At 39.0% G+C, this 20,752-nt stretch overlaps 1 protein-coding gene across 2 annotated transcripts in view; it reads right to left on the bottom strand.

The window, feature by feature from the left end:
• Nucleotides 1–2,369: 2,369 nt before the first annotated feature.
• Nucleotides 2,370–20,752, bottom strand: part of dagla (diacylglycerol lipase, alpha) — a 51,690-nt gene continuing 33,307 nt past the window's right edge. The window contains exons 15-21 of one of the 2 annotated variants that reach the window (XM_042508324.1): nt 17,039–17,107; nt 16,872–16,944; nt 16,164–16,372; nt 13,411–13,537; nt 6,709–6,875; nt 6,428–6,445; nt 2,370–5,965 (exon numbers count right to left, since the gene is read on the bottom strand). In XM_042508324.1, the coding sequence (XP_042364258.1) occupies nt 4,861–5,965; nt 6,428–6,445; nt 6,709–6,875; nt 13,411–13,537; nt 16,164–16,372; nt 16,872–16,944; nt 17,039–17,107 (1,768 nt within the window). In that variant the 3' untranslated portion in view covers nt 2,370–4,860. The remainder of the gene's footprint in view (nt 5,966–6,427; nt 6,446–6,708; nt 6,876–13,410; nt 13,538–16,163; nt 16,373–16,871; nt 16,945–17,038; nt 17,108–20,752) is intronic. The other variant, XM_042509101.1, reaches the window with a different exon arrangement.

Raw genomic sequence — 20,752 nt, 5'->3', positions numbered from 1 at the left:
CACTAATATTGATGAAATGTGCCACTAAGTATAACTAAAAATAAAAAAACAGGATCTCCGTGTAAGGTGAACAGTTTTGGGTAACTTGGATAAAACATTCCATGTGTGAAAGTCTGTGCTGGTCCAGCCAGTTAACCCTTTGAAACCTGAATAAATAGGCTTGGTTTCTTTAAAACACATGGGAAGAAAGCAATGAGCAACTTAACAAGAAATGGCCCAAAAATTAGCAAGAAAATAGTAAAAAAAAAAAAAAAAACGAAAGAAAGAAAGAAAGAAAGAAAAGAAAAGAAAAGAAAAGAAAAGAAAAGAAAAGAAAAGAAAAGAAAAGAAAAAAACAAAACAAGAAAATAACGTTCATTAAGTGTTAAAGAAATGAAAACATAAAATAAAATACATATATTTCATTTCTGTGATAGAACTTTAAATATGTAATCATAATCATATTAATATTATAATAAAATCTTTTTGGATAATATCTAATAATCTCCCTACATAGCTAATTTCTTGTCATTCATTTATTTTTTCCCTATGTTTTCAAAAGAAATCAAACCAATTTTCACAAGCTCCAGATGTTCAAATGCTTGTGACAGGAGTCTGTATGTAGCACAACAAAACTGATGTCAATCCAGGTACTAAAAGGTTAACCTACTACTAGTATTGATTGTGCTACTTCTACTTGTCATACAGGCATAATTCATAGTATTAGATGTATTGGCATTAGTTGTCTCTAAATCTAAAGAGGGCTATACCAATTATTCAAAGGTGTTTGACTACTATAGTTGATCTTTGGACCTGACAGGTCTGACACTTGACCTCCTCAGTACTGTGTCATGTTTTACACTTAAAAACATATTTGAGAATATCTATAATAAACATGTAGTGGAACTTTTGTTAAAAAAAAAAAAAAAAAGACCGGGCACAAATATAGAAACAGTTTACATTTCAGAGATTGTAAAATAAAAGTAAAAGAATATTTACCTTAATTCATTGTTCAGGGCAAGCTTTTATATGTGGGAGTTATGAAGTACGCATTTCTACCAAGTGCAGTATAAATTATTTGCAATAAAACCTGGTTCTGCACTATGAATTACAACAACTTTTACTGGTCTATTCTTTCACCAACACTCTATGCTGCAAGCCAGTCTTAACATGATTATAATTTAAGTAGGAACTGTTTGATGAAAAATGGAGATTTCACTGATCTACTCTGTCTCATAGATCTGTTAGTCATAGAGTAGTTAAAAGCAATATGGATGCATTTATGAATTGATGAAAATAAATACATTGTTAAACAATAATTCTAAGCTCAGGAATTCTACTTTATGAGACAGGTCCAAGGTGCGCCACTTTGTCATTTGGCCCACGCAACCTCCATTAGACGCAACAGTAGATTCAGATCTCTATCAGAGCGACTGCACACTCACAATACATTGCACCTACACTTAAATATAGCTCAGAACAACTCATGCCACCTTTACTCAAAATCTGTACTCAGCAGTCCTAAAACTGATGACACGTGCTTTACATCAACTCTAAAGTCCAGATTTGGGCAAAATATTCTCAGCGGAGTCCTTTGTGTATCTACTGTAACTGGTATCAAAAGCAGTTAATTTGAATCCAGATGTGTCTACAGTTGCTAGACACATAAATTAAATGCTTTTGAAGACCCTTTAAGATAATTCTTAATCAAATGTCCACCTTTTTTTTATTCAGGCATTGCAGGTAACTATGTAGGTAAGTATATGTGGTACCATGCAGAGGTATGGAGCAATGTGATTATTGGAGTGTGTTATGTTAATCTAAATTTTGCAAACAGGTAAGTGCAAGTATAAAGTAAAAAAGATATTAGGATCAGTGGTCGGTTTAAAGATTTGTTACATCAGAAATGTGGACTTTCTTGCAGAGGAGCTTGACTCATTTTAAGGAAAAGGGTTAGGGTTAGGGTTAGGGTTAGGGTTAAAAGAATGATAAGCAAAATTAGAGCAAATGTTTGTGTCAGTAAGGACATCACAAATTCAATTTAAGACTATTTAATGACTTTTAAGGCCTAATATTTTTTAAAAAAAATTAAACTTAAGAAAATTTAAAGACTATCTGAGTAATTCCTTGCCTAAATGTACCTACAACACACACTATGCTTTCGAAGAGACCAAATAGAGCCTTGATTACACACAGTCACTCCAACTATAATCTTATTAATGGACTCAATCTTAACAATATCCTAACAATTCGTAGCAGTGAGGCACACTAGCAGACCCAGAAAACTGAACTACAACAAACTGCAGCTTGTGGCTCATTTAAAGTCATCAAAACTTGGACAACAATATATTGGTAATACATGCTAACAAAACAAAAAGATATAAGCATAGTTATTTTCATGGTTTGTAGTTTATTCCATTACAGGCAGGGCAGTGAGGGGGAGGGATTAAATACATTCTCATTGTGGGGCAGGAAAGGAGGGGAAGCAAACCAGGTAAACATGGACAAGACATAGTTGAATTATTCTTTCAATATAGACCAATTTGTAAATCTGCCAATAGTTTGAATAAATAACTTTCAGACGAAATATTTTTTCTTTAATGTCAATACTGATATCTTTTAATATTATCTCCTTATTGTTATATAGCTGTTTTCTACATGACTCTATTGGAATTCTTTTTTTTCTTTAGACATCTGCATAAATAATTACACATAAAACATGGTGCTGTACACATCATGGTGGAAAGTATCATAGTGCTTCCTTTCAGCTGTGTTTTAGAGTTATGACCGGCTGCAAGCAGAACTACTGAACGTAGGAAATCGCTGGCCCAACCTTAGTGTATCTTGTGAGAGTCTACTGGGACTGGCAGCATGGCTTGAGTCGTGTCGGACTGTAAACTGGCTGGAACGGTCTGCCATGAGTAACCACAGCAAATCTAAACAGAGAGACTGTGCAGATCACTATGGTGACTCCAGGCTTTGACAGTGGCGCTGCACCAAAGGTCACTGTGAGCAGGCTGTCACTCCGCAGCGTCTCACCACTATGAAACATTTGTAAAAAGAGCATATTGTCACCATGCCATTGCAGAATGTTAAATACTTTTTCCACTCGGACAGAAAAAAAGCTGAAATATATAACTCCTCACATTCGGGAAAGTCTAAAAAGTTCCCCACACTGTCCCCAAAAAACTGAGATAAAAACCACTGACATCAAACCAATCTGTTGCAAGAGCAATAAGGATAATAATACCATCAAATATAGCAATAAAAGTGATAACAACATTAACAGTAATAAATAATGCAAATTGTGAGCCACCTGTTACACCCAGAGTGATATGGAAGATTGTATGCCGCATACAGTTATTTAGAGGCGGCATACGTGATGCTCGAGGCCCATTCATCCAGTCCAACCTCAAGGCTGTTTGAGATGAACCACATTAAAGGGAAGCAAACACCTTGACGTCCAAGATGACTGAGAAGACCTTGAGGACAAGAGAGATGATATCCTGGGACACGTTTAGCATACACAGTTTGGTCCTGTCTGCTGAACCTGGGCATTTTATACGCCTCTGCTATGTTTGACTTCACATATATTATAATTCCTGGACATGTTTCGAGCTTATTTACTGTGACTTAATGACAAGACTTGTTCTATACCAGCCATGCTACTCTGAAATGCATAAAGCATGCAGACCCTGACCCGGGCACATTGCTAAGAGCTCTCCAAAGAGAAAGGTACAGTAGTTATGAGACTAAGACGACTAATAGCAAGTTCATTATTGGTTCAAACCCAAAGTACAGAGGTTTTCGACGTGAAAGCCATTGCAGTGTTTTAAGGTCAGGATGGCATCTTTTTCCGTGGTGTTGCTGTGTAACAGTCTACATGGGAACCAACAGAATGGGATAATGAACTTAGCTTGTGTTTAAATAAAGCAATATCCATATACATATACAAAACTACATCTCATAAATACATTTGGCAATACAGTGTATTAAATTTTTTGGCAAAGGGGGGGGGGGGGGGGGTGACTTGAGCAATATGATGTGTGCAAGAGTATCCAAATGTCAATCTAAGTGGCTTATTGACAATTTCTCTTTAAAAAAAAAAAAAAAAAAGAAACATCATGCACTATAAAGAGTAACCAAAAGACTCAAAAACATCCATAGGCGTCTGTAATAACTTTGTCACAATCACTAAATTTTTAAGACACATGAATTCTCACCAATGTAACACACTTACTCTCTTTCTCAAAGTCAATTCTTTATAGACCTGAGGAACATTTCATAATGGTCTTCCCGCTTCTGTTGATTGACGAATACGTCCATCTTCACATTCCTGATTTGAAAAAATAAAATAAAAGCTGGACAAAATTTTTTTTCTGGAGCTGCTGAGGGGTGCAGGAAGTTGTACAGTACATCAACCCAGATGATGTGCCTATGCTAACCTCTTCTACAGTGTTAGTTTTTGAATCCCTGCTCAGTTAAGTATTCTCCCTTTGATTTTGTGAAGTCGGGGAATTGATGTAATGCTGACTGACGTGTCCCTATGTGGGTGAGACGGCATTGTTTTGGAATGGCATTGTGAAGCTACAGTTATTTATATTCACCCAAAAAGCAGTACAGCCCCCTGGCATGCAGAGAGAGGTATCTTTTTTTTCTTAGTCATTGCAATAGTGTGAGAATGCTATAAACAGCGTTCACAGGAGGGGAGGGGGGCAACCTGAAAAATGGAAAGTTTGTGAGTTGGTCAGTCAAGTACTGTCAGTGGATCTCTGATGAGTGACTGCATTCCATCGCATGCATGTACTGTGATATGTTTTACATTTTGGATGACTGCACCTCTTGATTAGAGCAAAGGGAATTGGGAGTTTTGGGAGCACACTACACCATAGATGATAGTGTGTTCTCTTCGGGACAGTGGATAGGGCTAGATGTTCGTAGGGAGTGCATGGCTGGCAGGGCGCCCTCGCCGGGGGAGAGGTCGTTAAGCTCCTCAGACGACGAGAGAGGGAAGGAGGGGGACAAAGAGATGCCCGAGGAGGGGTCAGCAGATCCAGCAAAAGTGCGTGGGGGCTTGGGGACAAGGTTAGGCTCCAGTGTTGCTCTGGCCAGAAGTTGTTTGTCATCCAGCGGCTGTCCATCTCCAAGACACTCACCCTGCCCGAAGGAGCCCCGGCCTGACTCTGACTCCCCGTCAGACAGCTCCAGAGGTGGTGAGCTGCTGCCGTCCAGTCTGAATAGAGAGTCTAAGTACTGGGCGAACTCCAGCACTGCCTGGCTGGGGTTTCCGTTGGATAGCTGGGGCGGAGGAGTAGAAGCTGCTGGTCTGGTTTCTGCACTGAATTGTTTCTCTGCTGTGTCTAGCTCCCAATCTTCACTTTCTCTATCCATCTGCCTAGAACCAATCTGTGGGCTGAGAGGAGCGTTCGGCGTGCTCCCTGGGCTGTAGACACCAGGCATCTGTTGGTGATCCCCATCCGGAAGCATTCTTCGGTTGGTGTTCGGCTCTGACTTAAAAGGCTGAGCCAAGATGCTCTGGTTTATCAGAGCTGGGGAATGGTGTCCACTGTAGCGAGGTGTTGCCGGTGACAGCCGCATGGGGTAATCCGGCGTGGATCTGGATTCCAGTGGGGTAAAGAAGGGCCCAACTTCTCCTAGGTGCTCTGGGGTGTCCTGGCAGAGGCAGTCAGCAGCCAGTAGTTCAGTGCGAGAGCTGAGAGACGGGTTCTCCTCGGGGATCGGGGCATCCAAAGGGAATGGTAGGCTACTCAGCATTGGTGAGCCCCTTAGTGCAGCCGAGGAGCGTCGGGAATCCAGGCTGTAGAGGGATTCGGCATCTGAGAGACTCTCCATGACGGCCAGAGGTGCTTTGCGGTCCCTCAGCTCCACTGCCAGGCGTTCCCGTGCTCCACGCAGAACTACAGGCACTGGGGGAGGAGGGCACTCAGAGAAACCATCCAGAGATATTTCAGACTGGGCACACGAACTAGAGGAGAGAAGAAGGGGTTGGAGAATGGTGACAGGGAAAGAGGGGAAGAGGGGGATCCAAAACACAAGACAGACATGAAAAGTGGGTCAAAATGACTTACGGAGGGTTAGAGAAGGAAAAAACGGCTACGTGTTAGTGCTTAAACCAGTCTAGAGTCTACAAACTAGGTGGACACCAGCAAACATTACATAGATGGAAGAAAGAACAGAGAAAAGGTGAGACTAGGGGGCAAGGTGTGTGTGCTAGTGCTCTTGTATTAGCATCTAATACAGGAGAATGTCATTATTCAACCATCACTACCAGTTCACACTGACTTTGGACAGGGGCTAAACCAGAGGGGGCGAGGTGGGAACTGAATACTACCATACGTTGTGACTGCTCTGTGGTCAGACAGTGTGCATGCGTGCATGAGAGAAGGGAGGACATTATGCAAAATTAGTATTAGCATGCTCTGCTTACCGTGACAATGGTTTTTGTCTTGTTTTTTTTAAACAGAACAGACAGAAACGATGATTTTGAGAAAACAATAAAGTAGCAGTTAGTAGCAGTAGTATTGTTTAGTACTGGCTAGAAATTACAGACAAGTCCCCATGATTATCCGTACAGTTTAGGAAACAGTTTTGCTCCATTATACTCCATTATATATTAGAGGGGAAACTGAATATACAGAGGATCAAACAATCTGTTTCATATATTTTTTTAGGCTCCAACACACCCACAGTGGTGCCTGGTGTACTAACCGAACACTACTGTTCCTGCGGTGGTGGGTTGTAGGCGTCGGCTGCTGAGAAGTTGTTGTTGTATCCACGAACATGCTCTCTGGGTTCAAGTCCACTTCTGTGGGGCTCACCATGATCTTGGCTGCTGATAGCAAAGCAGTTTTCCCTTTGTTGTAGTTTTCCAGCACCTGTCACAAGCACAGAGGTGTACACAGACACGTGACTTGACAGATAAGAAAAGGGACGAGGAGAGCGGGAAGGATATGCACTGAGAAGCAACATGAACATAATAATAATTGTTTAAAGATATAAAATATCAGTTATAACTGAAAAAAAACTATTTCCCCTTGCCCTTTTCAAATTAAAATTGTATTGCTGCTGCACTAAACCAGGAAGGCATTAAAACAATTTTGCTTGCTTGCTTATTTTCACACACAAAACAAATATTTTTCAACAGTTTTTCTACTCTGATCTCAAAAAACTATATGCAGAGGAATCTCAATTTACTGAAACTCAACAGAAATAAGATCATTTTTAATTCCTCTGGAATGATTACAATTACATGGACATGAATAACCCATTTATGAGGCTTATCCCTGTTATTATCATATTTAGGATATGGTGTTGACATGAGCACAAAGAAATCGCATTATATATATTCCCCGCATACATTACACTTTCTTTCAGAATACACCGGCTAGCATATCCGTGTCTCTTATAAACGGATACTCCAAAAATCCGATCAGAAACAGGTTATTCATATCCATTTCATATCCATGTGAACATGCTCTGTGTCAGCAGGTGGCCATTAATAGTTTGGAAATCATCAACACACATACAGTCCGTTTTCATCCGAAGACACTTAACAAGTACATGAATCTTACATAATGCAAGATCACGAACATCTAGTTACATATTTGGATCACCCTTGGTAACATTATAATGGACCTCAATGGCATTATCCAGGAAACCACTACATCTATATTTAACTGCAGATATGATTACATCTATTATTATAGTGTTAAAAAAGCACAGAGTAGTTCAGATAAATGTAAGTGCAACTTAATGGTCGGCTTACACCTACTCCAGCTGACATTAAACACCCACAACAGAGTCATAATGCCTGAGCAAGAACTACGCAAGACCTACAGTATGATAATGGGTAGTAAACCATTAGACAACTGGATATGAAACTTGGAAACTTGAAACACAGGAGAACCTTGTCCCACAAAATCTCAATGGTGTTGTGTTAATAGTTAAAAAATGTGAGAACAAACACTAACGGCAAATCACATCAGCACACAATTACATGTATTTGGTTAACTTTAATGAGTTAAAACAAGTGGTGGAAGCACATTATGGTATAAAAACATGTAGAACAGTAAGACGACATGTAAACACAATAAAAAACATACAATTTACGTGACAATGGAACAAAAAATGGCAACACTGAATGGAAATGAATGTAAACACAGTTTGAAAGTTAGGGACCCAGGCTCAGTTAGTTTAAATGGCATTTGTACAAACATGTATTTATGTTTGGGTTAAGTACACGGTTATGGATCACAAATTTAAAAAATGACGATGTTACATGCATGAGTGGGTGTGACTGATGATAAATGAGGACAAGATTGCTGTAAGTGATAAACTACAGCAGATGTTGAGCACCAACAGTATCAAACATATGACCCCGGCCCAGTTATTCAAAAAATTTAATCTTGATTGGAATCATCCAGATTTGGAAATCCTATGTTTTGCTACCCAGGATCAGCTAATCAGGTTTACTTTTCTATTGTTTTTTTCAAAGCAGCATTAGATCGGATCACCCTGACCCAGATACAAACTTTGTGAGATTACCAAATTCAGACAACCAGTGCTGCAAATGGGACAACAACATATCACAGTATAGGCACTCCGCCAACAAACACACTATGATTACTATTTAGCGCCATAGGTATAAGTGCCAAAGAGAACAGTATGGAGATTTTTGAGATTTTAACTAAATCATTTTTGTTTGATACGGACAGTTAATTGGTCAGGTTATTTTGTGGGGACAACATCCCTTTTTTTCTTTTTTAAATGTTACTTTACTGTACTGAAAGGCTTTATAGATACACTAATGTCTACTGTGTGTAGTTTATAACAATAAAAGTCAAACAAATCAAGTGAAAATATCAATAAATGTGTATATATTTGACCAGTTTAAACGTTTCTGCTGGGATCCTGTTTTTTCTGGATCAAAGATATCCCAGTCAAAACCAAGACTGGATAATCTATTTATTTTTTTAAACTTTGAACAACATATTTTCAAGATTTAATCAACTCTGAGAGCCAAAATCAAATCAGATTACTTCTGAATAACTGGGCCCTGCAGTTGTAGGCCCATTGACTTGACAAAACAAAAACCAAAAACAAAGCATGGCACTGCAGAGTGAAAACCCAGAGAGAAATTTATACTTTGAGTTTTGCATTATGCAATAATATACTGCAGTCCCTACAGCCATATTTTCATATGACATTCATAATTTATGAAAGCACATTCCGACATAGCATTATGAAATCCACAGTGAAGAACATAAAAACATAATCCCATTTTTTTTTTGTTAATGAAAGCCCTCCACAGTACCCAGTCAGTAATAACAAGAAATTAGAAATTTGTTAGACTCTGTGAACAGCAATTTCACAGCAGAGCAGTGGAGCTGAGCAGAGTACTCCATATTTACACATTCGTCCTCCAATGTTACTCCATGTGCTGCTGATGAGTAATTGACAATTCCTTGAAGGGATTCCGATTGAGGAAAGGCTGAATATGTGCTTTCAATAAAAGGCAAAGAAGGAAGAGAAGAGCTGCAGCTACTGAAACACCCAGCCAAGAAGGAAGAAAGAGCAGTTAATGTGGAAGAAATTAGGTTACCATGGAAACTTTGTGAATACAAAGAAAACATGTTAGCTTGAGGAACGGGGTTAGCAAGTTCATGCCACAGCACTTGACCAAATGTACCGAAGCTGTGAGAGGAAAGGAGAAGAATGACGGGTTGATATAAGGCAAAACTGGATGATGAATCTCATTAACAGGAGAAAGAGTACAGGTGGGTTTGGACTCATCAAGGGTTGCAAAAAGCTATTTTTGACTCCACTGCTTAAAGGGAATACATAATCTTGTACCAGAATATACACCATGATTCCAGGGACTACTTAGTGTTGACATTCACTCCATCACCTTGTTGCACGCACATTCCTTGCCTCAACTTGCTTTGTCTACTGTTGACATTCTTTGACTTTCATTTCCCTGTTTCCTACTTTTCCTGGAACAACCTCTAATGGCATCCGGACAACGTGCCTGGACTTGCGGCATCCAGCCACCAGTTTTATGAGTAAGTGGAAAGAGCAGAAGAAAGTCATAAGAGAGAGCAATTTTCCACTTTTTCTCAGCTCTTATACCAGTTGAGTAGCTTTGCATCTCAGTCTTTTGTGCCTTCTTTTAGTGGAGGAACTGGCAGGCTCTCTCCACATCCTCTATGAGCACTTGTTAAAATGTTAGTACGAGTCTTTTAAAAAGGCCCATCTCCAAGGGCTGACGCCAAATCCTGAATACTAAAGGAATATTTTGGATCTTTTGAAATGGGGTAGTATAAGGTACTTATTCATAGTCAGCGTATTATGCACATCAGACAGAAGCAGGCTGGTGTCCGACACTGAAGCTAAGTGATGTACTGCTGCGGACGGAGTCAGCAACAAAATGTATTTAAGCCACCTTAAGAAAGTCCCACCTCAAACAAAATAATATCAGTTTAATTGTATACTATATTTAAAATATTTTCACTGCTTTACCTTGCCATCTAACAGCAATAACTGACGCAGTTACATCAGTGTTTTCAAAGCCAGATACCATTAAGAAAAACAGTGATTGAACAGCCCTGAGCACAGAACTTGCTGGTCTACCAATGTGATGAATAGTTCGTGTTTTTGTGTGACTCTGGCATTCAAAGGCGTTAGTTCACATTCAGCAAAGTCACACAATAACACAAAGTAAATAACTGATAAAGGCAGAAGTAGACCAGCAGCTTCAGTGCTCAGCGAGCTAAAATGGCTCTGATGAGAGCATAGATGGTGACCTCTCCGCCGGAACGGGCTGTCTGATGATAAGGTAAAGCAATAAAAATACTCTTACATAGAATACATTTAAACTATTGTGGATGTTTTTAGGTGGGACTTTTTTGGTGTTTAAAATACATTTTGCTGCTGCCCCCATCCACAGCAGTACATTGCTCAGCTTTCTTTTCAGCACTTCTGTGCTTCTCCAGAGTGGGGGCATGCCAACAGATATCTACTGTATGCAATACACTTACTGTAAATTAGTCCCCCATACAACTTCCCTTCAATAAATCAAAACTATCCCCTTCACATAACGCAAAATGTTTCACCTATTGAAGCTCAAAGGCATATCATGTCAACTTAAGTCTGGCCATTTAGTCATAGTATTGATAGTAACACTGGCAGTTTTTGAAGTGTTTTGCAATGAATTATTCCTTTAACAGAAACTACTATATTGATAAATGTGTTTTGCACAGATGCTTATGAAGGCCAAGTCGTAAAGTCTACACTAGAGTGTCAGAAGGACTTTTTGGCCCTTGTGAACTCAAGATTTCATCATTTTGCGAAAAGCCGTGTGATATTACCAACTCAAAGGGGGGATTTTCTAGCTGAGCACAGTTAGACTCATCAGATAAGATTTCAGAAACAGGAGCAGCAATCACATCTACACAGGGGAGAGAGTCGGATGGGTCTGACTGGGTTTGCGGTGAAATGCATGAATCATCTTCAACTGAGAGCGCCCCCGGGTGAGAGGTGGAAGGACTGTTAGAAAGTTGGGGGACAGACAACAAGCTCAGCTCTGAGGCAGATGCACAGTCTGACAGAGGAGGAGGAGGAGGAAGGACAGACTCAGCATCTGAAAAAGAGGAAGAAGCGATGACAGTCAGAGGGACAGAGACAGGCTCAGTCGCTGTGAGGGAGGCAGTGCAAGACAGATCTTTGTGGGTGGTAGAGGAGGAATCAGAGGGAAGAGGACTAGAGTTTAAATCTGTTTTTGAGGTTATCAACACAGTGGTACTGCAGGTGGGTTGATTGACTTCCTGTTCCTCTGGTTCCAAGTTTTCCTGCTCAGACTGGGGACAAAATGGTTCCAGTACCTGCAGAAACACCAGAGTTATCATACTACAGACTAGGCACAGCAGACGTACACACACACACACACGCACACGCACACGCACACGCACACAATTTATGATAATCCATCCAGAAAACGTACTGACACGAGGCTGAGCCGCCAAAACAAATCCAAAACTCCTTGTACACACAAACGAATTTAAGCCACAAGAGGTTGTAATCCCCACAGTGGATCCGTCACATGCAAACATACAGATTAATACCCTGTTATCAAAACAGATGTTCAATGCCCGTGAAGATGCTAATAAGACCGGAGAACACCATGAAACCCCAAGTGAGCAGTTCCCATGCTTTGAAACTGGAAGAAAACAAACTGTAAGGCAAGTTAAAGGTTAATGATGAGTCATGTGCATAAATTACCCAGATTCAATTTTTTAAAACCCTCAAAAAGAATTTTTAGCTGAACACTTAAGGGGCATACCACTGCACAGAGCACCACTGGAAACAAGTCCTTTTTGTCTTTGCAATAGTGTGATCTTTTTACAGTACAGTGTAACGAAATTATTAACCTTATTTGACCATTTTCTTTTTGATTGCTGCCATGTTCAGTACCTTGATGGGTCGATTTAAAAGGGACAGTTCAATATAATGCGATTAGATTGCACTCGGCTTGTGGTGCTCAAAGGGCCAAAAAATATATTTAAAAAAACTCAACAGTAATGTCTTTCTCCTGATCTCATGGCTTGGTTACTAAAGCTAATCCACAGACCTTGTTGTGAGCAGGGAAAAATATGTATTTTAGATTTGGGGGTGAACTGTCCCTTTAAGGGCAAAAAGGACGATTAATGCATCACCAAACTTCAAATGAGGTTTCTCTATCAATGTAAAAGTTATTAATGACAGAACGTTTTCACTTCTATTAATAATAATAACTGAAACTCTGTTCAAAAACATGCATACATGTATAAAACTCGATGTTGTAGTTTTATAGTTTAGGGGAAAGCTTTCCAAAGTTTTTATCTAACACACAAAGTGGATTTCTATACATTTTTAAAATTCTAAAATCTATGAATCAAATGTTTTGCCTTGGTACATTTTCAGTTGTTCACACTGGTCTGGACAAACCTATTAGCCTGAGTAGCAGCTGCCATTAACTGTAAACCCAACATAGAGTGAAAAACATCAGAAAATTTAAAAAAAAATTTATCAAATTAAAATGAATCTGTAACTTTGTAAAAGATTTATATAAGAAGGGATTAAACAAATGCATTATATTACATCTGAAACATAAGCAAAATTCAGATGCTTATCTGTGGCTTGAGTTTTAAAAGTAAAAATGAAAATCGAAAGTGGTATCCCCTTATGAAAAACTGTTCAAAGTATCTGTGAATGAATTTGAATTTTTATTGTAAGAGACAACTCACACATACTCATCCTCCACCAATTCAATTATCCAGTGTTGGAAATGAGGAGCAAGATCTAAAAGTCATTTCACCACCATTTCAAACATCCCCCAAGCCAAATCCATCTGCATGCACACAGATAAACACAGACCTTGTTTAGGCCCTCCATCACCATGTGGGGCATGTGCTCATTAAGCATAGCGGGTGATATGATGACCTCATCGAAGGCCTTGTTGTCCCCCCACAGAGCTGAGTAGGTTGGCTCCTCCTGCCCACAGCTATGGAGAGAGAGAGAGAGAGAAAGAAAGAGAGAGAGAGAGAGAAACCGTCAATCATGATGAAAGACAAAGTGAACACACGTGTTGATTTCACAACAGCCTGCCTCAGTGTCCATGTGGGAGAAGCATAATCCAGGCTATGACACCAACGAGTGGAAGACTTTATGACAGACTTCAGAAATGAGCTCATTTTAGAAACCAGAAGAGACTCACAAGTCGGGTCGCTGGCTGCATATGGCGAACTATAAAATGACTCAAAGTACAGTAAGAACTCGACGTGGAAAGAAGAGAAGAGGATGATGAAGAAGTATTCAGTGGATTCATTTCGGTGTTCATTTTAATTCCACTATCACACAGAACAAATGTATATGAGAGTGGCATTGTTGTCAGTGTTGGGATAACCTGGCCAAACTCCTTTTGCCTCATTGTTTTTCCACAGCTTGCAGAGGGTGGTTAAACGTTTCAGGCTACTTTCTTCCATGTAATGAACCGACACACACAGCAGCACTACAGGCGCAATGAACTATAACAAGCAAAAATTCTAAAAATACCCTCAGAGAGCTCCTAACAAGCCAAAAAAATTCTATAAAGGAGTCCAAACTTAGTGTTTGGGAAAACTGTCAGAGCAACTCTGAGCAAGGGACAGAAACTTTCCTTAGTGAGGAGGTGTTGTTGACCCTGTTGATGGGTATGATGCATTCTTTTAAAAGGTGTGATTATTTGCCCTTTTGTGAGCCTGCATGGTGTGGATATCCACTGGAAAAGACATTAACTGTGTCACTGTGAAAGTGCTGTCATTGTTAGTGTGATCACTCTGCTGGTGTGAGGTTGAAACAGGCCCAAGTCATCAGTGTTGCATTTTTCCAGTTGCTGAACATCTTGTTGCTGTGATCACTTTATTTCTGCCATTATAGCGTTACTGCTTTGGGTGGAAGATGTGAGAGCATCCCTAATGACCACAAACATCCCTGCACAATCTAATGTACATTAACTCACTGTCATTTAGCGTTTGGAGAATATTTCTTCTACATCTTTGTCTTTCAACCATTTTCCCTTATGCTTAAGAATCTCTTTCTTATGCACCTTAAAAGTCCTCCTCCCAACTCCTAAGACTTTTTACCTTTGGAGTGCTCTTAAGGGCTAAGATGTTCTGTGAATCTAGTCTTAATTTTAGGGGAATATTCTAAGAAAACCTCACTATTCTAAGAATATCCCAAGAATTTCATCACTTGGATCAACTCTTTTTCGTAGGGAGCTATGTGAAAACCACCTCAGACTGTTGCACTTTTATACACTTCCTTTGAGTTAACTGACTTCTGGTGAAAGTCTGCAATGTAACCATCATTTACCTCTGATTTTGTTATAGAAGCCACAAACATTTAAACTCAACCACACAGTGTTATCTAACCTGACAATCGAGTAAAGATAGCAGTTTTTTGTCTCCAGATATTTGACAACAGTTCCTGCCATCTCATATGATAGATAACTCTCCAATCTTTTTTATATTTAGATAACATCCACCTGTTATTCATTAGACTGCTGAAATGTATTATGGTGTTGGATAGCAGCCCAGCTGATGCAGGATGTTTGATTCCAACATCAAAAAGAATCTGGATCAAATGTGTATTATCGCTAAACATTATATACACAGATCTAAATTCCCATTTAAAGGAACATTACATAAGATTTAAGGGGATTTAGTGGCATCTAGTGGTGAGGATCGCAGATTGCAACCAGCTAAAATTTCAAAATGTCAGAATTCTTTCAGTGTTCGTTGTTCAGGTTTTTACTGGGAGCCGAATTAATGTTTTTCAAACAAGCACTTGCGTGCTCACCTTTTTCCTCTGGTATCTTATGTTGATGTTCAGTAGGTTTTTAGCTGCAGCCAAATTATCTGCAGAAGTTTCTTCCTCTACAAAACAAACAGACCTGATGATTTTTTTACAGGTAAAAATACTAAATAAAACAGTACCAGATTTAAAAAAAAAAAAAAAAAAGTGTGTTTTTATGAGGCTTTTCAATCTAGAGGTGCTTCTAAGTACAATGGTAGACATAAAGAGCAAGTGGCCCCATCTAGAGCCTGTGTTTGGTTTGTTCGTTCTGGGCAACTGTAGGAACATAGAAGTGCAGCAACTCTTAATTTCAGAACATATACATATATATATATATATATATATATATATATATAGTACAAAAAAATCACCAATATAATAGGTACAAGACACAGAAAAAACGTTAAATAGGATATGATATTAGACAGCGCAGAAGAGTACAGATAGAACAGTCTGGGAGTGCCGCATGATGCACTGCAAACCCACACCGTCCCCAGTTTACCTTTTCCCACCGAGCTTCCAGTTCTTTTATGTCGCAGGTGTGAAACAAACATAAGATTTGCTTTGAGTTAACTGTGTCCACGCATCAGTTACACAACCACTTATCCGTTTGTAAGCTGGAGTTTGTGTGTTAAAAATGTATGTTTCGTGCAAAGAAAGACTTCAAGTGCCAATACCACTCGAGTGATGACTGATGACTGATCTCACTTTTGGATTCATATACAGTTAAAGAAAATCATTTGTGGGATTTAATTGCGAAAGTCTTTAGACAGCTTGCAAGTCATTTTTCTCACCATGTCTCTGGAGGATGGTTGTGCACCACATGGATGATCCTGCCAGGAGGGTAGAGGGGGGTGGAGGCTGAAAGGGCAATGCTGAGGTCACTGGGGTGGAGCCACAGGCGACTGCTGGGGGGCGCTGCTGGCTGAGACTGAGGATCTTCATCCTCCACTGGAAGCTCTGATTTCGGGATGCATTTGGTGCCTCCCGCAATGATCCTCCACTGTTGCAAAGAGAGAAAAAAAAGAAAAGCATTTAAGTTATGTAACATAACATCAGGATCTAAATATATCTTCTGTACATTGTATATGTTTCTGAAGGAGCAACTCAATGATGCTTTAATTACAGCAGAGATGCTGCAACTGTGGTGTGTTGTGGAAAACTGCAGTTTATTTTAATCACTGAAAAAACTTAAAGAACACAGCAGAGGTGTGATGCTACTGGGTTTATGTAGTTCATTTAAATTTAAACATCATTTAAACAATGCAGTTATGTTGTGAACCTGATTTAATCATCCATTAGTATCTGCAAAGTAGATGTTTTTTTTGTCAATTGTCCATAAAATATTCCCCAAAAATATTTCAAAGCAACACGGGATGTTCATGGCAAGACCAGTTGATAGCATACTATATTAGTTTCTTAAATCCTTCTTTAATGTTTTCATACTACAAAGGGTCTATATGTCTATCTGAGTTTCATACAGTATTAAAAGATTAAGTCACCTTTGGCTTGTTACTTTTCTGCAAGACTTCCAGAAGGTGGCGTCGGAAACCCTCCAGTTGTGACAGGCCAAGCCTGTGAGAGACCAGCGGCAGATATATTTAATGTGGTAATACTGCAGCAAGTGAAGTTAGTAACAATGGTAAACTGGATACAGCAAAATACATACCTTGGTACCAGGTCTTTTCCTAATACCACAGATGTGACAAACTCTTTGGAGTACTCCATGGCATCCTCACTGGGTACAAAAATGAGAAATGGTTAAGGGCATGTGGAGAGACTAAAGGGTGTGACCTGAGAGGAAGCTAAGTTCTGCAAACATATTTAGAACTCACACTTCAAACAAACATTTGTTTTCATCCAAAGTTATATAAATAAAGAAATATGGCAGACTGTACACTATTCTACACTCTAGTATTTAGGGAATACATTTATCTAACTATATCCATAAAAAGGTCCGCAAATGTGAGCGCATTTATATTCTGAAAAACTTCATAACCACATACTGGAAATGATGGACAGAGCATAAACAAGAGAAAATTATTAAAACAAAATCAGACACCAAAGGAAAAAAGAGGTCCTGCCCCTGCAGATGGAGAGGACTCTCCCATCCTATTGCTCATGTGTCACACAATTAACAGGTGCAAACAACAAAAACTTCATTTCCACATTTGATTTGCATGTGAATGATTGACCAAAAAAGGCATTGAGTGTGATCTCACACACTTTGAAAAGGACACGATTGCTGGTGCTCAGCTTTAAGCATTGCTGCTATTTGAATGGGGCAACCAAGATTCAATTCAATTTCATGATTTGTCCCATAGGGCAATTTGTGCTGCAGCAAGTGTAAACATAGGAAAACACATAAATACAATAAGATAATACATACAATATGACAGAGAAACATTCAACATTAATGTGTGCACAGGGTGACTGGAAACTGGTGACAGGTTACTGACTAGAAACATCACAAACTGGTATGGTTCGTGCACGGCCCAAGACAGGAAGGCTCTACAGCAGGTTTTTAAAACTGCCCACAACATCACTGGTTCCCATCTACAGAGCATCCGTGACCTCGGTGAAGTGAGGTGTCTGCACAGAGCCCAAAGGATACCGAAAGAGAGCAGCCACCCCAGCCACAGTCTGTTCACCCTGCTGCCATCCGGGAAAAGATACACAAGTATCCACTGCAGAACCACCAGACTACAGAGCAGCTTCTTTCCCCAGGCTGAGAGACTCCTCAACTCTTCCTTCGACACCAAAAAGATGTAGCAGGATTTAGGGTCAAATTTAATTTTCTTAAACTACGTTACGTTACGTTACGTTAAAAAAAAAAAGACAAATATATCTACCTTGGACCTCGACTTGCACCTTTGCACATTCAATCTCCACAGGAGCAGACTGTGTGCACCATAACTCCACAGGGTCAATAATAATTCAGTGAGTGTTAAATATGACAAACATTTCCTAATAACATAAGCATTTCCAGTGTAGTATACACTGATTAGATTTATGTACAATCAGTGAACACAAGAAAACCTTACGGAAGCTTTTCTATGTATGCAGTGGCTCTTGATTGATGGGAAACATTTGGTTGTTCAGACTAAAATATTTACAGCACAAAAGTAAACACAATAACAGATTTTGGCACCAACAAAGCAACTGGAATGAGGTTGCTTAGTCTCATGAACTGAGGATGCAACTGTATCAATATTACTGCTCACTCGGCATCTGTTGACTTTGAAGACCATAGCATATGAGTCACATCATTTTCATAATCACATCATTTAGTGACCCCTCGAGTCCTGCATGAAAGCATCCAAATTTGGTGATTTATTCAGTCTTTTCCTTCATGTTGTCACCCATCTCATATCTTCTGAGCAAAGTCTGCAAAATTAACTTCTCTCTGCTCCCATAAAACACCAAAGGTGCACTGCAGTATTTAGTTATCTCTTAGTACAGGCTCTCATTCTGCATGATATGCATAGCAAACACAGTTAGCACTGCAGCCAGCTGTATGGTGTTTGATAGTGTTCAAGTGTAGACTAGACAAAATGTTAATGAACTCTTAAGCACTGGGCCAAAAATAGGCTATACTGTTCAGGGAAAAAAAGGCTAATGAAACTGCAAATTACAGAATGTGGGTACATGTCCGAAACACCTTTGCGGTTCTTTTATACTTTACAACTCTTTGGATTTTTATAAACATACGATACATTTTGCAAACCCATTCTGAAAAATAAGAATGTAATTGTTTCCTTGCAAACTGATAGAAAGGGTAAAAAAATGTATTCGTTTGAAATTCTTTTTTTTTTTTTTTTTGCTCTGTGGCCTTGCTTCCAACCTGGGCATTTGGCAGGTTTGTCAATGCTTGGCTTTGTTACAAAAGGCTATACACATATTTCTATTATACTTACAGCACTACATTTCCATTGATATAAAATAATTTTGGGATGACTTCTAAGCTTTTAACTTTGAATCCATTTAAAGGAAACTTATATATATTATTTATGACCTGGACTCTATTTTATTTGTGTCTAATGACTAATGGACAAAACTGTTTTTGAATTGGTCCATTACTGGGAGAGGCCCCTGCAGCCATAGCTGCAACACAGGCTGCAATGTAATTCCTTAATGTGCTGTCAATGTACATTCAGTAAAAGTGCTTGTTTTCACCACTGAAAGGCTCAGATTGTTATAAGCAGTGTCTGACAATACTACGGAAAATGCCTAACAGAGAAATTAAACCTTTAAAAAAAAAATTTAAAAATATTTTTTAATCTTTCTCTGTTCTGTTTGTTATTGTGTGTGGCCAAGTCTAGCTAAAGGAGAAGCCTCATTCTGAAATTCCCTGGACGTTTCCACATTGTCAAAATCAGTTAGATATCCAGCCCTGGCATTAAAAACCCTTTAAGTAACACAAAGTTACAATTTCTGTACTCCAACACAACAAAACTTTTCCCTCCACTCCTCTCCAGCTCTCACTAACCATCTTCACAACTTTTTTTTCTGCAACAAGTCACATTTTGCAAGATTTTAGAACAAGACTTCTCATCTAACGAGACTTGGTCATAATAACAAAAAGACCCGTGAAAGATAAAGAAAAAGGTTTAATTTCTCTGTAGGGTCCCCTCCATAATGTTGCCATAATGAGCCTGTCAGTTACAAAAACAAGCATAAACTGACGGTGCACAGTTGCCCGTAGGGATTACAATGTAGCCCGTTTTGCAGCTGTGACTGAGGTCTTCAAAAATGTTTCCACGGTCACCTGGACACAAAATCATAAGATAATAGGACCCAAATATAAGATAATATGAATATAAGAAATATGAATTTTACTCTTTCAATTAGGTTAACAAATAAAGACAAAAACAAAGTGAAACTACATTGTGGTGGAATGACAGCCAAATGGTTAAGGTGCATGATACATAACTGTAATTATTCTTTTTTGTTTGTTTGTTTATAACTGTCTGATTTAATATATCTTAGTGCAATCTTTTGGGCACTTATCTGCCAACTTACCTGCTTTAGTGATGGTATTTATGTTGTTGTTCAGGTTGATGTTTTTTTTTGTTGTTGTTTTTTTTTACTTGAAAGTGCCTGATTTATTTTTCTTTAATACTGCATTGTTTTGTATCAGGATCAACCATGTAAAGCATTTTAAAACTCTGTTTTGAAAAGCGTTTAATAAATAAAGTTTTATTAGTATTATTACTATTATTAACGTTCCTGGTTTAAATTCAGGTGACCTTTGCTGCTGTTCATACTCCTGTCTCTCTCCCCTTATTTCCTGTCTGCCTCTGTATCATCAAACAGATGCAAAAATGCAAGATGCAAAAAAAAAAAAAAAACAACTCCACTTTGCTCACACTGTCATGTTAAG

The sequence above is a fragment of the Plectropomus leopardus genome, chromosome 1 (genome assembly GCF_008729295.1).
Source record: "Plectropomus leopardus isolate mb chromosome 1, YSFRI_Pleo_2.0, whole genome shotgun sequence".
Taxonomy (NCBI): Eukaryota; Metazoa; Chordata; class Actinopteri; order Perciformes; family Serranidae; genus Plectropomus; species Plectropomus leopardus.
Note: the sequence above shows the minus strand (reverse complement) of the source record. Positions and strands in the feature narration are given on the sequence as shown.